The sequence below is a fragment of the Hemibagrus wyckioides genome, linkage group LG16, assembly GCF_019097595.1.
Source record: "Hemibagrus wyckioides isolate EC202008001 linkage group LG16, SWU_Hwy_1.0, whole genome shotgun sequence".
Taxonomy (NCBI): domain Eukaryota; kingdom Metazoa; phylum Chordata; class Actinopteri; order Siluriformes; family Bagridae; genus Hemibagrus; species Hemibagrus wyckioides.
In genome coordinates, this window is record NC_080725.1 from 17,850,001 (window position 1) to 17,874,381 (window position 24,381).

Sequence of the window (24,381 nt, forward strand, 5' to 3'; positions counted from 1 at the left end):
CCCCTTCTGTTTCACGAAAAAAAAGGGGGAACTACTAAACACAGTAGGTACAAAGAACTCATATTCAGTCCAATAGTGAAAAAAAGCCTGAGCGTAACAAAACAGGAAACAGTAGAAAGACAATGTTACACATTTGAGTCTGTCCCTTGATATGTAGAAAGAAAGCAGAGGTTTATGGATGTGAGGAGGAATAAATCCCCTGTGGATGTGTTTATCTCAGTAATAAAGACTTTAACACCACAGACTTTGCACTGCAGTGAACGTGATACTAGCAACGTCTAATTTAGCATTGTCAGAGATCTGTCAGAAAGTCAGTATATTCACTCGCTATGCATGCCCTTTCTTCAGGACCCCCCTGTTGTTCGAGTGCTCAGATAGATTTGTTCTTTGTGTTCAAGGACATCAGAATGCTTGGTTTCTCCTCCATCACACGCACCAGCAGGTTATCGATGTATTGCTCCAGCTCCTGGATCCTGGCATCACGCTGTGAAATCTGTTCTTGTTGCCGCAAAGCCATAGAGATCAGCTCAGTCTGTGTCAACTGAGAATACGGGCCTTTCATCACTGCTTCTACAGCCTGAAACACACACACACACACTTTTATTATTATCATCTTGTGAGGATCCTCCACCTCAAACTAGCTTCAACCTGAACTTCAGTAACCAATAGAAAACCTTTAGATCTATCTATCTATCTATCTATCTATCTATCTATCTATCTATCTATCTATCTATCTATCTATCTATCTATCTATCTATCTATCTATCTATCTATCTATCTATCTATCTATCTATCTATCTATCTATCTATCTATCTATCTATAATATACCCAGGAGTTGTGATAAAACACAACAATAAATGGAGTTATTTTACTTATTATTCACTATTTGGTTTGTGTATTATAGCTTTCCCATGTAACAGTGTTAGAAAACACACAATTTAATGCTGGTTATAGAGTATAGCAGGGATATCCCATCTTAGCCACAAAGTGCTGGTGTGGGTGCAGGTTTTCATTCCAATCAAGCAGGAGACACACCAGATTCCACCTGTCTGGTGAATCTTGACTTTCAATAGGCTCAGCTGTGGCTTCTGCTTGATTGGAATGAAAACCTGTACCCACACCGACCCTTTGTGGAAAAGATCGGACACCCCTGGAGTACAGGAAACCTGGATTTTGCAGAGAGAGCATTAGGGTGCTTCACAGGAACATTACACAGTGAGAGAAGTGTTTTTATTTACACTAATCATCATTGCAATCAGACTGACTTGGACTAAAAAGACATGACCTCAGTGCAGTAAGTTTTCATTCATTCATTCATTCATTCATTTACATCAGTAGCAGTACCTTTGCTTTGGGCTGTGTGTTGTCGGTTAATCTAGATTCGTGAGTTTCACGCTGTTTCTCTGCAGCGCTCAGGGGTTTCACTGCATGCTGCCTGCATGGACAGAACATGAATGTTAGCATTCCTTCAGCTGACATGAGCAACAGGACACACCAACTTATACAATATACTGTGATCTTCAACAGGAATAGTGCATAGTTACGAGGAACATTTGAGCGGCGGTGTATAAACTGACAAATAAGTTCCAAATTATGTCATTAGAATGAAGTTATGTAGCTTAGGATTCATCTATTGTTTGTTTTATGTGGGCTGTTAAATCAGGTCTAGGAAGTACATAAGAAGAAGTGCAAAGACAACAAGAAGTGACTGGTGGACAATGATGACATCTAGGTTCCATGTACAGAAAAAAAAAAGAAAAAATCTATTGCAGTTGTTATTAACTCACAGTACAGAGTACAGTTGTCTGGAGTGCTTAGAACAAAGTTTGTCCTCCAATAACTGCATCATAGTTTGGCATTTTCTCCACAGGAAGTGTCGCAAAATAATTTCTAAAATCAGTCCTGGAGCTGGTTCTGATTAAACTGTGCCATGGAAACCAAGTTGCTAAAACCGGGTATGGATGTTAACGCCATTTGAACGGATGCTTTCATCACTCACACCATCTTACCAGTATATTTTCACTTCCCTAGTTTGAGGATTACTGTACATCACTATTTCTAAGAGTGCCAATAGTAACTCTATGGAATGGTTTAATTTTAACTACGGCTATATAGATAACTATTTGGAGGAATCTCACCTGATTACTGAGGCGGAATCAACTTGTTCTCTTACTTCACCTGCATCATTGGGTACCAATTTACCCCATGGCAAAATCCTAGACCCAGAATCAGAACCCGTCTCCACCGACTCCACAACCTGCGATTTATCAGCAAGTGTAGCGATCGTTGAGGATGAAACTGTGAATAATGAAGGAGTGTTGTTTGCAGGTTTCTCCATACTATAAACTGATGCGTTCTCTTGGGCTTGTTCAAAGTTAGTCTTATTTAGAAGAGATGGCTGCTGGAGTTGTGTGCTAGAATCTCCAGTTCTTTTGGGTTTATTTGGAGGAAGAGGAGCTCTAGATTTCTTCTGGGGTCTTTCCATGCTTGCCAATCCATCAGTTCTGCAAACCAGAGGTTCTGGAAACAAATCCTGATTGGCCCATGATGGAGAATTTGGTTTTGCAGACTCAGGCTCAATTATGTCCTCCCGATGTTCTTCTCTTCTTGACAGTTCATCAGTAAGGTCATCTTCACCTGTAATATCGGTTAGTGCACTCAACAGTTTCCAGTTCGGCTGATTATCTCTGCTACTAGAAACACTTCCTGGTTCTTCAAGGTGAACAGTTCCTTCTGTTAGGATTTTGCCAACAGATGTTGGCTTATCCTCAGACACAGATATCCCACTTCTTGGTTTTGGTGCTGGTCCCTTGTGTTTTACAGGCACTGGTTCATCAAATGTGAAAGGATTAGTATCAACTTGTGTGTCATCTTGAGAGACAGACAAGACTTTGCTCTCATGATGTCTCTCTTTCCGTTCTCCTTGATCAAGACCTGCTTGATCCACGCTTTCTTTGACAATCGCTTCTCTGGTCATCTTCAGCATATCTGGTGGTTGAGGTGCTTGACGTTTTGAGACTTCTTTTAATTGGGAAAGCTGTTTAGGAACACCTCTGAAGGTAAAATCTGGCCCTTGTGGAGGTGATGGCGCACGTCCTTTTTTAGCAGTTCTCTCTTCAACACTGCTAAAAATGCTGGCATCTAATTCGTCGTCCAAAAAGGGGTTGGTGTTCGCCATAGACGCTTGAGAAACTGCTGCAGAGACAGACACGCTGAAGGAGCAGGACGTGAGTAAAGACAAAAAGGTAAGTGCTTTAGCCAGAGTTACTTGTATACTGTGTGTATGACAGTAAATAGCAGTATAAGCTAGACCTGTATGGTTTGAGAAAAAGTAGCTAGCGAGTCAGTGAGGGTTTGTACTCATCCAGGTGTGGAAATTCTTTCACAGTCAATCAAAATGGACAGACATTTTGATTAACCCGAGACATTTCATTACACGGATTTATGTCTAGGCTACATTAAAGGGTAAATCAGCCAAATTTGAGGCCTCTCTTCTTTAATCTAATGATGTTGAGGTCTATAATAGATAAATTATTATTTAGACAGACTTTTCTTTAGTAATTACTTATTAGCATTTGGCTATTGGCTTGAGCTTAGTTCATCAAAACTGGATTTGTGGTAGAATTATGAAGACAGGTCCAGTCAATGTGATTTACTGATTGATGACCTTAAAATCTAAGGTTTTAAGTGATTGAGATCTTCGAGTCTGTGAGCTTTAACAGGGATAAACTGTGGCGGATTTCTAGGCACTGAACGTCATTGAAAAATCTAACGTCAGTGTGAATATGCTGCCTCTCCAGCCTTATTGTGAAAAGTGCTACATAAGCTGATCTAAAGGAAAATCTCTTCAATTAAGTGACAGTAATTGGACCTGTGTTTTATAACTATACCACAGTTCCAGTCTTGGATTTTGCTATGAAGTCTTTCTTCTACAAAGTGAGATTCACAATCCAATAATTGAAGTAAAGAAATATTTTTAGCTTTGGCGTAAATAATAATATACACCAGAGGTTATAATCGGTCTTCTATGAAATGGTTTCACATGGGAAGTGGTGAAGGTGGCGTGGAAGACAAAAGTCAATCATCTGATTATCCTTAACACCTGAGATGCTAAAAAAAAAAAACACCGTATAATTTATTCACTAGCATTCAAACAGGTCTAGCAAGACCAGCTTCATTTTAATACTCATGCAGCAATGGCAATGTCTGTAAGAAGTTGCTCAGTCTTCCATGAGAAAAGTGAAAATGAATTCCTAAGAACTAAGAAGTCATCCTCCACCCTAGCACACTGCACCCTCCTTCCTGAAGTCTGTATCTATTTTATGAGGCTTTTAAAAAACATGAGTCAGAGGATTAGGATCGCCAGATCAGCTTTTTTTGGGGGCAGGCAGAGATTTCCTGTGGGCAGACTTGGTTGTAAATCATTCCCTGAGTAAAACACAACAGGGAATGTTGTTGAGGGTTAGCAAGAACGAACATATCAGCAGTCAGCATTGAAACGCAGCGAGGAAAACAAACAAACAAGACAGACCATGACAAAGAGGGTTAAAAAAAATCATTTATTTTGATTCAAGGTTAGTGTGCTTTATGCTGATATTTTCAGCATTGTATCCAAGTTTAATGAATCACTATTTAACCAGCGTTCTTAATAACTCACCTGAACCAAAAGCTGGTGAAGTTTACACTCTCGCACGAGATCCTCCGACTGTACTGAACCTACTGAAGACCTACTGAATATTTCACAAAGGTGCTAAATATCGTCTTAGGACACCATGATCTTCTTGGGACTTTAATGAGCTGCTCATGGCAGATCGGTGTTATATACCACAGCTGAACAGATCGGATTCATGCCGTGTTTCCGACAATGAAGGCTATTTCAGGATCCGGTCCAGTTTTCCAGGAAGCCTTTGCAGGAGCAAATAACTAACTAGCAGAGTAACAAACGTCATCGAATCATGTGCAGATGGAAGAGTTTGGGGGAAAAACACTCCAGCAAAACTACTTTTTGGCACATGGTCAAATGCTGGAATATTCCATTCATATTCCAGTGGTATGGATTATGAAGAATTTATCGTTCCTGTTTACGCTCTGGGTTCTGAGGTCTACAGCGATGTCAGTTCGATCCCTCACCTAATATTAAGGAGGTTTAAATATTTTGCAGTCAGGGTCATTTGGAAAAACAACAAAAACCCTATTATGAATATATTCCAACTACTTAAAATATTAAGCTTGAAATTTGTGTATAATGTGTATAATATTGTTCTCTTACATTCCAAAAAAAAGGAGCTTTTATTCTCAATTTTTCCACTGGCCCAAAAAGTTAGGTCCAATTTAACATTATATAGTTTTTAACATTACATACTGTGGCTTTTTAAGCGATCAGACTAACTAAGAACTCACACAGAAATATAATAAACATTTAATATCAATAGATTTCCACCTCTGTTACGAAATGGGAAAAAAAATACATAAATAAAATCGACGTGCATCAGTGACCCCATGTGAAGAAGCACAAACCGAACACCCATGTAAAACTCATAACATCTATCCACCGAACCGTACTAGAGCTGAAACAAACAAAACAACCTTGAGAACGTTCACAGGAATTTCTCTGAGGGTAAGTGGACCACAAAGAGTGCTTTCTCCGCAGTCAGCCTGTTTGCAGAGTCAAAAGTAGTAAAATTAATCCTTTCAGTTTGTTTGCTGTTTGGTTTCACAACTGCACAAATTAAAACGGACAGGAAAAACATTGAGCGAAAGGGGCTTGTGGGAAAAAGGACAGGACTGGAAACATACTCGCAAAAGTGTTGTCACTTCTTGTAGTCAGGTTTGATCGGGTTTATATCAACATGTGGACAGAGACCAGCTCTCTTTCACAAGCAGAGAGATGGAGAGAGGTGGTTTTGATCCACAGTTGTGTGTAGTTTCTGGGATCAAAACTACAAACAGCCCCAGCTTTCACCAAAGCAATCACAGTACTAATGAATGCTATATGTCAAAGCGCTCTAGGCTTGTTATACAGCGCAGCGGTGTTACACAAGTGCACATGCAAATACTAAGCTCTTAGGATATAAGAAAAGCTTGTTTAATGAGCTTAACAGCATTTTTAACAGCCTAAAGTCACCAAACACCATGCAGCAGTGTGTGTTTTCATCCACCTGGGTTTAGATCTTTAGATTATTAAATCTGAACCACACCATTTACACCAAAATATCACAGCCATGTCCGGACAAAGAGAGTGATCAAGGGGGATGGAAACACAGTGTTTGTAATCCACGTTGAGTGGACTAGTTAGTAATAAGCAATCTACTTACTCCAGGTGTTAGCTGCACTAGAGTGTAGAAGCAGCAAGGAAGTGGTTTCATGGCCTAAATGACTCTATTAGTGATCTACAATCCTGCAGCTTATAAGGTAATTAATATTGTGCTAAATAAAATTTCACTTCAGTGCATACTACTGCATTTAATAGGGCGCTAAATAATACCTGCTTTGGTGCATACTATTGCACTTAATAGGGCGCTAAATTATACTTTGCTTTGGTACATGCTACTGCACTTTGTAGGGTGCTAAATAACATCACATCACTGCATACTACCGCATCTAATAGGGTGATAAATAATACTTGCTTTTTGGCATACTATGGCAGTTATAAGGGTGCTACATAATACACTATTTTAGTTCATACTACTGCACACAGGGTGCTAAATAATACTCTGCTTAAGTGCATACTACTTCACTTAATAGGGTGCTAAAACACTGTTTTGGTGCATACTAAGGTGCTTATTAATACTCTGATTTGGTTACTTGCTCTGGTGCATACTACTTTACTTAGTAGGGTGCTAAATAAGACTTTGCTTTTGTGCATACTTCACTTAATAGGGTGCTAAAACACACTGATCTGGTGCATACTACTGCACTTAATAGGGTGCTAAATAATACTCTGCTTAAGTGCATACTTAAACATGCACTGTTTTGGTGCATACTAAGGTGCTTAATAATACTCTGATTTAGCTGCTTACTCTGGTGCATACTACTTCACTTAGTAGGGTGCTAAATAATACTCTGCTTAAGTGTAACTATTTACAGCTTAAATAATACTCTGCTTCACTTAATAGGGTGCTAAAACGCAGATTTTGGTGCATACTAAGGTGCTTAATAATACTTTGCTCTGGTGCATACTACTTCAGGTAGTAGGGTGCTTAATAAGACTTCACTTCACTTAATAGGGTGCAAAAACACTGATCTGGTGCATACTGCTGCACTTAATAGGGTGCTAAATAATACTCTACTTAAGTGCATACTACTGCACATAGGGTGCAAAATAATACTCTGTTTAAGTGCATACTACTGCACTTAATATGGGGCTAAATAATACTCTACTTAAGTGCATACTACTGCACTTAATAGGGTGTTAAATAATACCCTGCTTAAGTGCATACTACTTCACTTAATAGGGTGTTAAATAATACCCTGCTTAAGTGCATACTACTGCACATAGGGTGCTAAATAATACTCTGTTTAAATGTATACTACTTCACTTAATAGGGTGCTAAATAATACTCTGCTTAAGTGCATACTACTGCACTTAATAGGGGGCTAAATAATACTCTGCTAAAGTGCATACTACTGCACTTAATAGGGTGTTAAATAATACCCTGCTTAAGTGCATACTACTGCACATAGGGAGCTAAATAATACTCTGCTTAAATGTATACTACTTCACTTAATAGGGTGCTAAATAATACTCTGCTTAAGTGCATACTACTGCACTTAATAGGGGGCTAAATAATACTCTGCTAAAGTGCATACTACTGCACTTAATAGGGTGCTAAATAATACTCTGCTTAAGTGTATACTACTGCACTTAATAGGGTGCTAAAGAAATCTGCTTTGGTGCATACCGTTTAACTCACTAGGCTCCTTCAAACGTGATGCATACTACTGCACTAAATAGTGTAGTATAGAACACTCCACTTGTGGTGCATACTAAATAAAATTCCAATTGTGATGCATACTAGGGCAATAAACATTAAAAGTATTGAATAATACCTCATTTGTGGCACATATTTGTACACTAACACCTGTACTAATTGCTCTACTTACAGTGCCTACTTTTGGACTCAGTAGATAATACTCCACTTAACTTAATACCTAAACAATACTTCACTTGTTGCACACTATTATGCAGATAAAATAGTAAATAACACGTGACTGGTATTGCATACTGAATAGGGTTCTAAACAGTACTCCAGTTAATGCTAATTGTTGCATGCTAGTGTACTCAGTAGAATAGTGTACACTTCCCTCTGTGGGGTGTGTGTTATTTATTAATCGAACACAGACACTAACCTGGGTTTAACGTTGGAGATTCTGGCTGAACGAGTGAAGTCAGAGGTCTGGGAGATGACACTCTCTTCAAATACAGTTTCTTCCTTTTTCAATCTCTCCTGCTCTTCCCTCATCTGTTTTTCCTTCTTTTTCCTTTCTTCCATCTCTGTATTCCTTCGTTCCTGCTCCTCTTCTTTTCTCTTCCGCTCTTTCTCTTCTCTAACTCGTACTTGTTCTTTCCATTGTTTCTCCTTCTCTTCTGCTATTCGCCTCTCTTCTTCCTCTCTGGCTTTCTTCTCATTGGCCAACCTTGTCTCCATCTCTATCCTCTTCTCCTCCGCCATCATCCGTTCCCTTTCCACTCTTTTCTTCTCTTCCTTCTTTCTTTCCTCCTCAGCAATTCTCATCTTTTCTTCCTCCTCAGCCTTTTTCCTGGCATTCTCCTCTGCCAACTTTCTCCTCAGCTCTTCTGCCTCCATCTCTTGCTTTCTTTTTCTTTCCTCCTCCAGCTTTCTCATCTGTTCTTCCTTCTCTCTCTTCATCCTCATTCTTTCTTCCTCCTCCTCCAACTTTCTCCTCTGTTCCTCTTTCTCTGTTCTCTGTCTCTCTCTTTCTTCCTCCTCCAGCCTTCTCCGTTGTTCTTCCTTTTCTCTCTCCAACCTTATCCTCTCTTTCTCTTCCTCCTCCATCCTTGTCCTTTCTTTCTCCTCTGCCATCTTTCTCATTTGTTCTTCCCTCTCTCTCTCCATCCTTCTCCTCTCATTTTCTTCCTCCTCCATCCTTCTCCTTTCTTCTTCTTTCTCTCTTTCCATCCTTCTCCTCTCTCTCTCTTCCTCCTCCATCTTTCTCTTTTGTTCTTCCTTCTCTCTTTCAATCCTCCTTTCTTTTTCTTCCTCCTCCTCCATCCTTCTCCTTTCTTCTTCTTTCTCTCTTTCCATCCTTGTCCTCTCTTTTTCTTCCTCCTCCATCCTTCTCTTTTGTTCTTCCTTCTCTCGTTCAATCCTTCTCCTTTCTTTTTCTTCCTCCTCCATCCTTCTCCTATGCTCCTCTTTCTCTCTCTCCACCTTCATCCTCTCTTTTTCTTCCTCTTCCTTTCTTCTACTTTGCTCCTCTCTCTCTCTCTCACGCCTTATCCTTTCTTTTTCCTCCTCCACCTTTCTCAGCTGCTCTTCTTTCTCTTTTCTCTTTCTCTCTTCTTCAACTTCCCTCCTTCTCTCTTCCTCCAGTTGTTTACGCTCTTCCTCCCGTCTTCTCCAGCTCTCTTCTTCTTCCTCGTTCTCCACCTCCTCCTCCTCTTCCTCCTCTTCCTCCATTTCCAGCACTCCTTCACTTTGGGTTTGTCCTCTGTAAACGTGACTGCCGTTTATGGAAATATCAACCTGTGGCGGAGGATTCTGATTGGCCGAGCCGAAGGTGAAGTCACTTTGATTGGACGCCTTGCTGTCTGTGCTTCCGTTCCGCTTGTGTGTTAAAAAGGAAAACTTCTTCTTTTTCTTCCCTTGAAACAAAACGAAAACATAACTAATAACACCAAAATAATTTATATAAATACAAATCTCTAAACATTCAGTACTATTTAAAATGATAAATATTAGAATCAGATATTTCTCACCTTCTGAAGATTCCACATTGAGGCCCGACGACGTGCTCGAGCTGATGGAGGAGTTTTTATCAGGAAGTGTCCTTAACGAGGACATGGATTGAGACAGAGAGTTACGCTTCATGCTGGATTTAGGAACGAAAAGAGACTTTAGTTTGTTCTTCTTCTTTTTTGTCGACTCTCCCTCCATCTCTCCGTCCATCTCTCCCTCGCTGTCCGTCAGCACCTGGCTGACCGAAGGCAAAATGGCGGAGGCCGAGTCGCTCAGCCCCTCTTTCTTTTTGCCCTTCAGTTTGTCCTTGAACTTTCCAAGGCGCGAGTGTGATTTGTCGGAGAGGTCGATCATGCTGACGCTCATGCTGCTCTTCAGGAACTGAATGTCCAGCAGAACCTCACCGCGCTCCTTATCAGCTTTCCCAGCTTTATTTAACAGCTTAAACCACCTGCAGGAGACAACACAGTGTGTCAAAATCATCGGGAAATGAAACGTCCTCATCTTTAACGGTTAAAGTTTGCAGTCTGAAAGCACAAGGCGCTGTTACGTGTCAGACTGTGCACCTCTGCTCTTACCCATAAACCTTCTCTTTGTTTCATCACACAATGACAAACAGGCTTCAATATAGAAAAACCAGCCTTGTAAACCAGCCTCACCTTATTAAATCATTACCTTTTCTTTCCCCCAAAACTTGTGTTTCCTCATTTTTCCAAGTCTGGAAATGAGTGCTTTTAAAATTTCTGCACTCGTGGATTAAACTCCATCCTTATCCTCTATTCTTCTTCCTGCTCTATCCATCCTCCTTACTTCTTCCATCTCTTTTCCATCCTTATCCTCTCTTTTTCTTCCTTCTCTCTTTCCATCCTTAACTTTCTTTCTCTTCCTCCTCAATCCTTCTACTTTGTTCTTCCATTTCTCTTTCCATCCTCATCCTTTCTTTCTCCCCTGCTGTCTTCCCCCATTCTTCTTTCTCTGTCTCTCTTTCCATCCTTATCCTCTCTTTTTCTTTACATTTGTTCTTCCTTTTCTCTTTCAATCCTTATCCAATCCTTTTTCTTCCTCCTCAATCATTCTACTTTTTTGGTCCATTTTCTCTTTCCATCCTTATCCTTCCTTTCCCCTCTGCCTTCTTCCCCCTTTCTTCTTCCTCAGTCTCTTTCCATCCTTAGCCTATCTTTCTCCTCTGCCTTCTTCCCCCTTTCTTCTTCCTCCTTCTCTCTTTCCATCCTCATCCTTTCTTTCTCCTCTGCCATCTTCCCCCTTCCTTCTTCCTCCTTCTCTCTTTCCATCCTTATCCTCTCTTTTTCTTTACATTTGTTCTTCCTTATCTCTTTCAATCCTTGCCCTTTCTTTCTCTTCCTCCTCAACCCTTCTTCTTTGATCTCTTTTTCCATTACTGTCCTCTCTTTTTCTTCCTCCTCTATCCTTCTCCTTTCTTCTTCCTTCTCTCTCTCTCCATCCTTCTCTTTCTTTCTCTGCCCCTCAACCCGACTTCTTTGTACTTTGAGCTCCATTCTTATCCTTTCTTTTTCTTCCTCATCCATCCTTTATTCTTCTCATCCTTATTTTTCCAGGTCTAGAAATTCAATACTTTAAAGAGCTGAATAAGAATTCTGACTAAATTTATATCTGTTGGTTCTTTATACCACATATATCTACAAAAATCTGTTTATGGGAGATGTTCTGTAAATGACAAGGTGTTTGTGGGCTTATTTTCAGTGAAGCAAAAGTCCTGACACACACACACACACACACACACACACTAGTTCTAGTAAAGTAAAAAATGCAGCTGTGTCATTTTTAGAGGCCATAAGAGCAGAGGAAACACCACATCCTGCTGATAACGATATGCACTATGCAGCAATATCACGGTTTTTCACTAATACTATCATCCTGTCAGAACAGGATCAGCAGAACCACATTACTGTGTGCATCACTATAGAGAAACAGCTCATCATGCGTAAAACCCCAGAGAACCTGTCGCTGACGTAAAAGCCTAAACTGGAATAGGTGTGTGTTGTACACTCATAAGGGCGGCTTTATACTTGATGTAAATACACGGCCGGTAAAAAGTTAATGCTACAAGTGCAACACAAACAAACGGTAGGGGCAGTAGAACACTGTGTGAAGACAGAACAAAACTTAAACTATGCAAATGCGTGTACTTAGTCAATTAGGTACATTTAGCGCAAATGGTTTTGTTTTTGCATCAACACATTGTGATTAAAAGTCACTACATATTTGCCTGTAAGGACATCCATTACTGTCATTAACCTTTATATGAATCATCATCACCGATTCACGTAGTAGATGCTTTAATCCTTGTTTCACTCATACACAGAGAAACATGCTTTCCATCACTCCCGAAAAAACGCTGAAATAGAAAGCCAAGGTAGAACATTCCAGACGATCTGGTATCCTGTACCGACATGCCAAGGTTTCTGCCCCAGTTATGCAACCTGGGAGTGCAAATTCAGCACAATCATCTAAAAGGTCACTCCAAAATGAACACACACACCCAACCAAACACACACAACATGAAGGATATCTGAAGCTCTAGACTTACATTTCTCACTTTACCTACTTTTCCAGAGCACTTACTGAATAATAGAGTTTTAGATGAATAAATGAATAATATACTGGGTTTATCAGACGTCCAGTGTCTGAATGACCAGGAGAGGCATCTACTAGTGTACAGGATAGCTAGTGTTAAAATGGAGCAAACTATTTCTGAACACTTTATTAGAGCAAACCCTTTACATCTATGGCATTTGGCAGACGCCCTTATCCAGAGCGACATACTTTTTTTTTTTTAAAGAGTTAAGGGCAAGGGCCTTGCTCAAGGGCCCCATAACTACATGTTTATTGCATTTGGCAGACGCTCTTATCCAGAGCTGCTTACATTCTCTCTCTCTCTCTCTTTATTTTACAATACAACTGAGGTTTAAGTGCCTTGCTCAGGGTTATGTTTAAACCTTATATGAACCTTTCTATAAGAGTGCAAGATCCCGCCACCAAAGAATCACTTTCACATAGCTGTTATGTTCTTTTCCCTTTGCTTGCTCAACAACTATCTTTACTCTATCACATGACCGTTACCAAGAAGAGAGGATGAAGGAAGGCACCTACTTCCTGTAAGACTCCTGACATCAACCACTGCGTGTTTCTACCTGGTGCTCATGCCACATCACAGGAAAAACGCTAACTGCCCTCCTCTACACACACAACCTCACATCCACACACAGCTCTGATTGACGGAGTGGTGAGTAATGTGACCCAGAGAGAAACAGCCACTGAAATTATTATTATTATTATTATTATTATTATTATTATTAATGTTTTTATATCTAAATCAGCATCATCTTCAGGTTTCTCCTGTTAGTGTTGTATTGTTTTGCTACAATCGTGATTCTTAACCTTTTTGTCAGACCTGGAAGAATGTTAGGGTTCATTCCACAGTTATTCCATTTCATTGTCTGTACCGCTTATCCGATATATTCTCGGGTCACGGGGAGCCTGTGCCTATCTCAGGCGTCATCGGGCATCAAGGCAGGATACACCCTGGACGGAATGCCAACCCATCGCAGGGCACACACACACTCATTCACTCACACACTACGGGCAATTTAGTGACTCCAATCAGCCTAAAAGCATGTTTTTGGACTGTGGGAGGAAACCGGAGGAAACCCACCAAGCACGGGGAGAACATGCAAACACAGTGAGCGGGAGCGGGAACGAGACTCGAACCCAGGACGCTGGAAGTGTGAGGCGAACATGCTAACCACCGTGCCGCCTTCCACAGTTATGTTCAACATTAAATCAACTTTTTTTTTTTTGTCCTATCACTGTTGATAAATGCTTCCTTCTACCAGAGCATCTAAGAGACTTAAATGTAAAAATGGGTCCCACAGTACAGAAAATACAGTAACTATGTATTGTTCTTTCTGTCTGTCTTCACAGAGTGTACATGAACAGAGGGAGTGAACTGTCTGATGTGATCAGACAGGAAGTTTCTCCACTTCAACTGTTGACTTAGAGGACAGATAAAAAAACTTAATGTCACTTCCTGCTCCTGCCTTATAGATTTGCTTACTGTGCTGGACAGCTAATCTGCCTGGAATTATGTGTACACTGATTATGTCTATATATATGTGTGTAGTAATGCTTATGGTGTTTTTAGTTGCGTGTGGCACCAAAGTCCTGGAGCCACACACAACATATCGGAGGGACTTCACTTCCTGGGTTCATGCACTGATAATGGCTCCAGGCTTTGAGTCTGCACCAGTCAAGAGCTCAAGGATTTGATAAACACTGAATATTCTGTGATTAAATTGCTTTTTTACAAACTATTGTCCTATTAAGCTTATAGAATGCATCATCTTGATACGTTCAACATTATTCAATCAGCCAAGCAACACAATGCATACAATCATGCAGAAACATATCAGGAGCCTCAGTTGATGTTCACATCAGACATCAGAATGGGTGGAAAAAGTCTGATCTCTGTGACTTTGATCTCTGTTGTTGTAGACACTGAACTTTAGACACTGTTGTGTGTCAAAATCCCAGGAGATCAGCAACCATGCCAGGTTTAAAGTCACAGAGATCAGAATTTTTCCCCATTCTGATGTTTGATATGAAAATTATCTGAAGCGCCTGACCTGTATCTTCATGGTTTTATGCACCGTGCTGCCGTCACATGACTGGTGATCGGATACCTGCATAAATGAGCAGGTTTACAAGAGTTCCTAATAAAGTGGATGATGAGTGTATATATTTCATAGTACGTTTTAGATGCATTATAAATATCGTGTACACTACTGCTCAAAATTTTGGGATCACTCAAAAAATTTTATTGTTTTCCAAGGAAACACACACGAAATTAGTCTGAATAGAAATTATAGCAAAAGAACAGGACATGCCGACATGACAGAGTTAGAAATGATGAGTGTTTTCTTCAAACTTTGCCTTCATCAAAAAAACACCTTTTGCAGTAATTACAGCCTGGGCATTCTAGCGGTCAATTTTTCAACATAATCTGATGAGATTTCACCCCATGCTTCCTGGAGCATCTCCTACAAGATGAAATCAAGCTCGTGTTAAAGACAATAAAGGAATTTATGACAATGTTTGCTTCAAGATTCACTGATGAGTTCAACATGACCCATAATCACATGGCAAATAAATGTGAAACATCTACCAGGACAAGCATTTAAGGGAAATTGAGCCTGACACAGAGTCACACACACACACACACACACACACACAGATCAAACTTCAATAAGCCTTCAAGAAGCAAGATCAATTTTCATTTCAGGTCAGCAAACGGGAATCGACAGACATCCAGCTGACTGAGAATAGAATAACATTTCTGCACTGTTCTATAAATATCTGATCTAGTCATACAAGTTTACGGAGACTTTATTTGTTTTAATGCTTGTATAAAGTTAAATGCTGGAATTCATATAAATGCTAGTTAATGAAAACGTCCCACTAATCTAAGGTTGGATTCTATTTATATCACAATGTGCAATATGCAATAAGCCTCTAAAGGCGTTATGTTAATGTGCAATATACACCAATCAGGCATAACATTATGCCGTAATATTGTGTTGGTCCCCCTTTTGCTGCCCAAACAGCTCTGACCCATTGAGGCATGGACTCCACTAGATCCCTGAAGGTGTGCTGTGGTATCTGGCACCAAGATGTGGCACCAAGATGGCACCATGGGGCTTCCATGGGAACTTGCAACTTACAGGACTTAAAGGACAGTTTTGATAGACACTGACCACTGCAGACCGGGAACACCCCACAAGAGCTGCAGTTTTGGAGATGCTCTGATCCAGTCTTCTAGCCATCACAATTTGTCCCTTCATCAAACCCGCTTAAATCCTTACGCTTCCTGCTTCTAACACATCAACTTTGAGGACAAAATGTTCACTTTCTGCCTAATATATCCCACCCACCTACAGGTGCCATGATGAGGAGATGATCAGCGTTATTCACTTCACCTCTCACTGCTCATAATGTTATGCCTGATCAGTGTATACATTTCACTAGTCAAAGCAATACATTAACGTACAATCATGAATATATTTTAGCGTTCTTTTTATTTAAATTCCTTTCATAAAATGTCCTTGTTGCTCTCAGACCCACGTTACAAAGCCTAGTGACTTCTCATTAAGCTGCAAGATTGTTATGTACAGTCTATCACAGTCTTTCAAGGGCTTAGGTTATTGTTTAAGCTTCCAGTGGTGTTCAAGAGCTCTACTGATTAAACAATGTCAAGTGAAACAAAATTTAGCTTGATCAGCTTAATCATCTTTAACTTGTCAGTGATTTAAACAAGCCAGAGATTTTCGAATGTGACACGACTCTTGGCCTGTACATACCTCCAAACCAGAGACTGTTTGTTTAGACACAATGACAGCTACATTTAAATCAGTGACAAACAAAACTAACAATTAAACAAAACTACTTGCGCTAGTAAGCAGAAGGTTGTGAGCGAAATGGAGGTCAATAGACCTTTTAAAAAATTGAACCACATCAGATTGCAGCGATGCCTTCTGGGTAAGTAGAAATCAATAATGGCAACTTGATATATTCAATCGAATGCTCATCTGACACATCTTTCCAGCTGATAAACTAACAGCACATCCCTTAACATGGTTAGATACAATTAAGGGTAAAGTGAGCAAGGCTAGGTTAAAAAAAAATGACTGGATCAGAACCATGCTTTTGTGCATCTCTGTCTACGGATGTTGTATATTATATCACCATAATGGCCTTATCTCTGGAGGATTGTCTGCTGTCTGAGAGAACGAACACAGCCAAAGCAACAGCAAAACATAGCCGAGCAGCTATCAAGGTCTAATGGGTCGGCTGGAATGGGATAAGATCTTGAAACAAATCCCTTTAGCATTCACCAGCAACAATGATGTTATTCAACCCAGAGCTCAATGCTCATGTCTGAGAACAGCAAAAAATACCATATAAAAGACAATAAAAAATGTCTCAATGTCTGTGTTTTTCCAGGCATTTAAGTGATGAATGATGAGGACTTTCAGAAACACTGGAAATCTAAGCCCTGGTTACAACCAAAAAAACGTGTTAGTCTAATAAAAAATGTTCGAACCAAACCAGTTTATTCTAAAATAGCAGCCATGTTTAGACCATGTGACGTTACTATAACATGTCAGCAGCCGTAAAATCACAATAAAAGATGACAAAGGAAAAGAGTCACTCTACTTTCAGCCTTGAACAAGGATAAAGTGTCTTAGCTGAAGTATTTTTTCTGCTTGACCAATTAATTATTTAGGTGGTGGTGATGCAGTGTCATGTGAAGCTATAAACGATCGTTCCCTCGTTAGCCTCCCCCCCCATGCTTGTTCCTGAGAAACCGTGAAGTGCAAAATCATCTGAAAACATACTCGTTGAGAGCAGAGCCTCATTTTATAAATGCTTAAATAATAAATGTCTCATTTGTATGTCAACACTTGTTTATTTTCTTTATTAAATAACAGCATATTATAACAAGCTTGATTAAGGTTTGACACAAACCATGATAAAAAACAAAAACATAAAAAAGAAACAAAGGAATTAACTTTTAGCATAATGTCCAACGCAATGGAAAAATTCTTACTTTGCATTATTTATTTAATTCGGTCAATAATAACAACAGTATATAACTGTTTTTCAAACAGACCTCATAATTATTTAAATATAGGCTTCTACCAAACGGCTGCCCAATCAGCTTGGGTTAAGTTACAAAAATTTGTTAATGAAATATAGTGACTCTACCAAACGGTCACACAGAACATTAAAGGGTTAACACACTTTGTTCACATACTGTACAGTGAAGCAGCAGAAATGAGCTGGACAGGTGATTTTATTCACTACTCTTGAGATAAAATGCCCTCCGTGTTGTGTAGAAAGAGAAATAAATTACTCCTGTAAGGAAAATGTGCCCCACATCATTTAAATGCCATCTAAGAACAACCAGGCCAGCTGACCGAAGACAGAAATGGGATAAAAAACTAAATCTGGGCACTGTCTAAGAGGGTGTGGCCTAATTTTCTAATTATCGTGCTTGATTGACTGCCATCTGTCTGCGACTAGCACCCAGCTACGACATGCCAGCTAAGCGGAAATTATCACAACAGCACAAACTTGTTCAGGCCCTTTCTGAATTATAGACGCTTACCAGGAAAGCCTTCTTCCTAGTGCTTGACTTTTTCAACACAGCTAATCTTTATCTTCGCCTAAATCAATACATTTGCAGTTACTTTGACATTTATTCAGAAGACGAGTGTAACACACATTGCAGTGGGTGACCTCTTACATGTAGCTTTACTGAAATCTTGATTTTCCTTGTGTGTGTAGGTGATTGACAGATTTGCTTAAAGCTAAAATATGCTCAGTACCTTTAAGCTGTAGGCTTAACATGGATTACATGGAGCAGACTAATACTGCAGGCTAGGCAACTAGAATAGGTTAGTAAAAGATAGTTAAAGCCATTTTTTTACCTCTTGTTAAGTTTGTTTCTCGACTGTATTTTCTTAACAAGAGCAAGAGTGACATTTTGTTGTAATGCTACTTTTTAACAGAAAGGAGAAGAACATGAACAGTCTGTGGACAGGTAAACAATCAGTTCCTTCTCTTGTGAAGAATGCCAGGAACTATAGTGACATTATCACTTTGTAAAATTTAAATATTGTCATAAACGTCCCTTTGTTAGGATGTTTATGACAATATTAACATAATATTGTTGCTGATGACCATAACATTCTGTTATCCTTGACTATTTTTCTTCATTCTGATAGCAGCATCTATCCAAAAACTTTATCAAAGAATGTCCACTATAAGATACACTATATTGCCAAAGGTTTTGGGAAATTTATATGCACTTGAATGTAATATAGAGTTGTCCCACCCTGTACAGCTATAACAGCTTCAACTCTTCTGAGCAGGCTTTCCACAAGGTTTAGGAGTGTGTTTATGGGAATTTTTGACCATTCCTCCCTAGAAGCGTATTTGTGAGATCAGGCACTGATGTTGGACGAGAAGACCTGGCTCACAGTCTCTGCTCTAATTCATCCCAAAGGTGTTCTATCAGGTTGAGGTCAGGACTCTGTGCAGTCCAGACAAGTTCCTCCACACCAAACTCTCTCATCCATGCCTTTATGGACCTTGCTTTGTGCACTGGTGTGCAGTCATGTTGGAACAGGAAGGGGTCATCCCCAAACTGTTCCCACAAATTTGGGAGCATGAAATTGTCCAAAATGTCTTGGTATGAAACTGAAGCATTAAGAGTTCCTTTCACTGGAACTAAGGGGCCGAGCCCAACCCCTGAAAAACAACACCTGAATTCAATGATTTGGAGGGGTGTCCCAAAATCTTTAAAAACATAGTGTATGTATGTGGGGTACAAATACAGTGAAAATGCAGTCAATTAGGGTTGTGGATACACCCTAATACCAGGGCACCACTAGGGGCAATTTAGCACTGGTAATGCATCTATTGACATGTTTTTGGTCAGTGGGAGGAAACCCACAGAACACGGAGGAAAACCACAGACACAGAAATAAACATGCAGAGAAGTTCAGCACAGAGCTGAGCTCCAGGGGTCCTGAGCTCAGCTCTGTGCTGAACTTCTCTGTGATTGATTAAAATAAGTCAAAATTAGTAACGTTGTTGCTGATCTACTGGATCGATATTAAATTGATCATAAATGTGTAGCATAAATCTTTAATCTTATAATGAATCAGACACCACGAGCCACAAATTGTACAAGAACCCCAAGACAATGAGTCATCATTTGTTCGCCGATCTTAAATATCGCGGTACAAATCGAGCACCGTGAAAATAAATCTCTCTCCAACCTTAAGGCATAAGGACTAAACTAATTTCCGGGTAGTAAAAGAGCTCTTACTGTGGGTTCTCGCGCGCGCCGTTCTGCCGGAGCTCGTGCACATTGATGACGGCCAGTCCGAGCAACTTGTCCGCTCCGATCGGGACGCGGTGAAACACGCGCACCTGCAGGGGCACGCCGTCCTGCTCGGTGCGCGCGCTCTCCGCCGGCAGCGTGAAGATGAAGGCGGCATCGTCCCCGCCCCACACCGGCTCCGCGAGCTTCTCCGCCACCGGCGTGCGGAACGTCTCGCGGCCAGCCTGCAGCGCCGTATAGGTATCATTGGTGCCATCCTTCCCTTTGATCCGGAGGCCTCGTGCCCGGAGCACCGACACCCGCGCGCTTACCGGGAAAAACTGCAGACTCTGATCCGCCAAAGACATAACCGAGGTCGCGCGCTACAGCTGTTAGATCAACATTGATCCTTAACGGAGAAGTGAAGTTAAAGTGTCCTGCACAGCGAGTGTGACCGAACCTCCTCGCGCTCCAATAAACTTTTCATGGGGCGTGGCTAACGGGGAAGTGACGCATGGTTATTGGACAGCTCGGTTTATATTAAGACAAAATGTTATTTAATACTCGATACTGAAATGTTTCTATAAAATGTAATCCGTCTAATGAAGCTAAGCAAAGATAGAAAAAAAATATATATATTAAAAAAGTTAAAATAATACATATAATACAAAATAAGTCAGTAAAAACAATAATACAAATAAGTCAGTATAGAAGAAAAAATAAACAAAAATTATTACATTTAAGATAACGGGACAAAAGAGTTACACTTAATCGCTTTTATGACAGCTTATGACGGTCTGTTTCTCACACACGGGTGTTCTCCAAAGTGGAAAAAGATAACGATAGCGTTTCTGAATTCCTGCGTCATCCAGGCTGCTGTGCACGTGACGCCTTTAGAAACGAACGGAAAAGAAAAAGTGACTTAAGTCTGTAAAACCTTTATTATCTGTTTCTCATTCACTAACGACTTCACCCTGATTGACCCATTTCTATCCTCGAGTGTCTATTTATAGATTCCGAAATTGCTCAGTATAAACACTGTAACAGTGTAAACAGCCTCATCTGTGAGCACAGAAATAGGAAAAAAATAAAAACAAAAGCAGCTTTCAGTTCACTCACAGAGAGCAGAGACATCTGGCCAGATGTTAAAGACACAGTTCAGGCAAAAACAAATCACCTTCTTAACCCAAAGCTTGGGTGAAAAAAATGAAAAGTAATGCAGCTAATAAGTAAAGTAAGTCTATCTGTCAGTTTAGCACTGTGCACACTGCAGTCTATATATATATATATATATATATATATATATATATATATATATATATATATATATATATATATATATATATATATACACATACACACATACATTATATTGCCAAACGTTTTGGGACACCCCTCCAAATCATTGAATTCAGGTGTTGTTTTTCAGGGGTTAGGCTCGGCCCCTTAGTTCCAATGAAAGGAACTCTTAATGGCTCAGCATACCAAGACATTTTGGACAATTTCATGCTCCCATCTTCGTGGGAATGATTCGTTTGGGGATGACCTCTTCCTGTTCCAACATGACTGCACACCAGTGCACAAAGCAAGGTCCATAAAGACATGGATGAGCGAGTTTGTCCTGAGTCCTGACCTCAACCTGATAGAACACCTTTGGGATGAATTAGAGCGGAGACTGTGAGCCAGGCCTTCTCATCCAACATCAGTGCCTGACCTCACAAATGTGCTTCTAGTGGAATGGTCAAAAGTTCCCAAAACACACCCCTAAACTTGTGGAAAGCCTTCCCAGAAGAGTTGAAGCTGTTATATATATATGTCATATATATATATATATATATATATATATATATATATATATATATGAAACAAGCCTCAGATATCACAAAAACGATCACATTATCTTTGTTACTCAAGAACAAAATAACTCCAACACTGAGACATGACTGAAGTGTATCCCGGTTGTACAGTTCAATTTGAGAGCATTTCTCTGTGAACTGATTTTTTTTAGTCTACGCCTAGCCTGTGCTTATTTGATGTAGAATTTTATTATTCTAACAAAAAGAATAAAAGAAGAAAGAAATCCCACACATACAAGCAGGACAAAGAAACAAAGATCCGTACAAAACAGAGGCAGTGACCACAGATTTCAGCCAGCTTGGCTTTTCTGTCTTAGTGGGTTTGTTGTGTATTATCACTTGTTATTGTGAGAAAGGAGTGGTGAAAAGGTAACACTAAATGCACAAAAATGACACAGATATTTGTTATTGTTTAAGGTCACTAAAAATACTCTCCCCATTAGGGCGGTTCTGCCAAGCAGACAAAAACAAACCTGAACTTAATAACTCACATATGAGTCACACCTCCATCTAAAGAGCTCACTGAACACATTATTTGTCTTAATTATACCTGCTTTCACAGCTCTGACACAGGCCACAATAAAAGGCTATGCAGCCTCATACACTGTGGCTAGCACATCACTGCTACAGTAGCTCGATCGACAGGCTAGCCTTCACTCCCAGAGTGCATCAGTGAGCCTTGGGTGCTCATGACCATGTCAATGGTTCACTGGCTATTCTTCCTTGGATCACTTTTAGTTAGTACTAATCACTTCATACCAGGAACACCTCACAAGTACTGCTGTTTTGGAGATGCTTTAACCCTTTTGTCTAACCATCACAATTTTTCTCATATCACAGTGACTCAGATCATTATCCTTGCCCGATTTCCTGTTTCCAACACACTGACTGTTTACTTGCTTTCTAAGATAGCCCCCCCCCCCCAACCCCGTCAGGCGCCACTGTAATAATCATTGTTTATCTCTCCAGGCGTAATTGGTTTCCATGTTATGGCTGATCATTTAATTATACAAAAAAACCTGTGTCTGTACTGCCCCCTATGGGGGAGAATGAAGGTCCCTCCATCAATCCACTAGCAAACCCTGAACTCTCAATAGGCTCATTTTATAATCTTAGAAGCTAAGTATGAAATTTATAGCTGACAAAGAACACAGTTCCAGCGCCAAGATGACTGATACTGATACTGTATTTAGCTGGACTATAAAATGTCATGCTTTTGTTTGTCATGCTTAGTGTAATTAATTTGTACTTTTAACAACCATTGCTTAGCCCATCTACTTCTATAGCGCCTCAAAAGGCACCTGCTGCTATATTTCACGTCTTCTTAATCACTGCTAATGACATGCCAGCAAATCATGCTTAAATATGTATCGGAAATCTAAGTATAATCACAGTACATACATAAATATACATACACTATATTGCCAAAAGTATTCGCTCACCTGCCTTGACTCGCATATGAACTTAAGTGACATCCCATTCCTAATCCATAGGGTTCAATATGACGTCGGTCCACCCTTTGCAGCTATAACAGCTTCAACTCTTCTGGGAAGGCTGTCCACAAGGTTTAGGAGTGTGTTTATGGGAATTTTTGACCATTCTTCCAGAAGCGCATTTGTGAGGTCACACACTGATGTTGGACGAGAAGGCCTGGCTCTCAGTCTCCGCTCTAATTCATCCCAAAGGTGTTCTATCGGGTTGAGGTCAGGACTCTGTGCAGGCCAGTCAAGTTCATCCACACCAGACTCTGTCATCCATGTCTTTATGGACCTTGCTTTGTGCACTGGTGCAGTCATGTTGGAAGAGGAAGGGGCCAGCTCCAAACTGTTCCCACAAAGTTGGGAGTATGGAATTGTCCAAAATGTCTTGGTATGCTGAAGCATTCAGAGTTCCTTTCACTGGAACTAAGGGGCCAAGCCCAGCTCCTGAAAAACAACCCCACACCATAATCCCCCCTCCACCAAACTTTACACTTGGCACAATGCAGTCAGACAAGTACCGTTCTCCTGGCAACCGCCAAACCCAGACTCGTCCATCAGATTGCCAGATGGAGAAGCGCGATTCGTCACTCCAGAGAACGCGTCTCCACTGCTCTAGAGTCCAGTGGCAGCGTGCTTTACACCACTGCATCCGACGCTTTGCATTGCACTTGGTGATGTATGGCTTGGATGCAGCTGCTCGGCCATGGAAACCCATTCCATGAAGCTCTCTGCGCACTGTTCTTGAGCTAATCTGAAGGCCACATGAAGTTTGGAGGTCTGTAGCGATTGACTCTGCAGAAAGTTGGCGACCTCTTCGCACTATGCGCCTCAGCATCCGCTGACCCCGCTCCGTCAGTTTACGTGGCCTACCACTTCGTGGCTGAGTTGCTGTCGTTCCCAAACACTTCCACGTTCTTATAATACAGCTGACAGTTGACTGTGGAATATTTAGGAGTGAGGAAATTTCACGACTGGATTTGTTGCACAGGTGGCATCCTATCACAGTTCCACGCTGGAATTCACTGAGCTCCTGAGAGCGACCCATTCTTTCACAAATGTTTGTAAAAACAGTCTGCATGCCTAGGTGCTTGATTTTATACACCTGTGGCCATGGAAGTGATTGGAACACCTGATTCTGATTATTTGGATGGGTGAGCGAATACTTTTGGCAATATAGTGTATATACACTGATCAG

At 40.4% G+C, this 24,381-nt stretch overlaps 1 protein-coding gene across 2 annotated transcripts in view; it reads right to left on the minus strand.

Annotated features, from left to right (window-relative positions):
• The window catches only part of rab11fip1b (RAB11 family interacting protein 1 (class I) b), a 20,554-nt gene extending 199 nt beyond the window's left edge, over positions 1–20,355 (minus strand). Inside the window, exons 1-6 of one of the 2 annotated variants that reach the window (XM_058411443.1) lie at positions 19,856–20,355; positions 9,942–10,372; positions 8,351–9,827; positions 2,140–3,213; positions 1,346–1,436; positions 1–577 (exon numbers count right to left, since the gene is read on the minus strand). The exon at positions 1–577 is cut by the window's left edge and continues 199 nt beyond it. In XM_058411443.1, coding sequence (XP_058267426.1) covers positions 371–577; positions 1,346–1,436; positions 2,140–3,213; positions 8,351–9,827; positions 9,942–10,372; positions 19,856–20,217 — 3,642 coding nt within the window. In that variant the 5' untranslated portion in view covers positions 20,218–20,355 and the 3' untranslated portion in view covers positions 1–370. The remainder of the gene's footprint in view (positions 578–1,345; positions 1,437–2,139; positions 3,214–8,350; positions 9,828–9,941; positions 10,373–19,855) is intronic. The other variant, XM_058411444.1, reaches the window with a different exon arrangement.
• Positions 20,356–24,381: the final 4,026 nt, after the last annotated feature.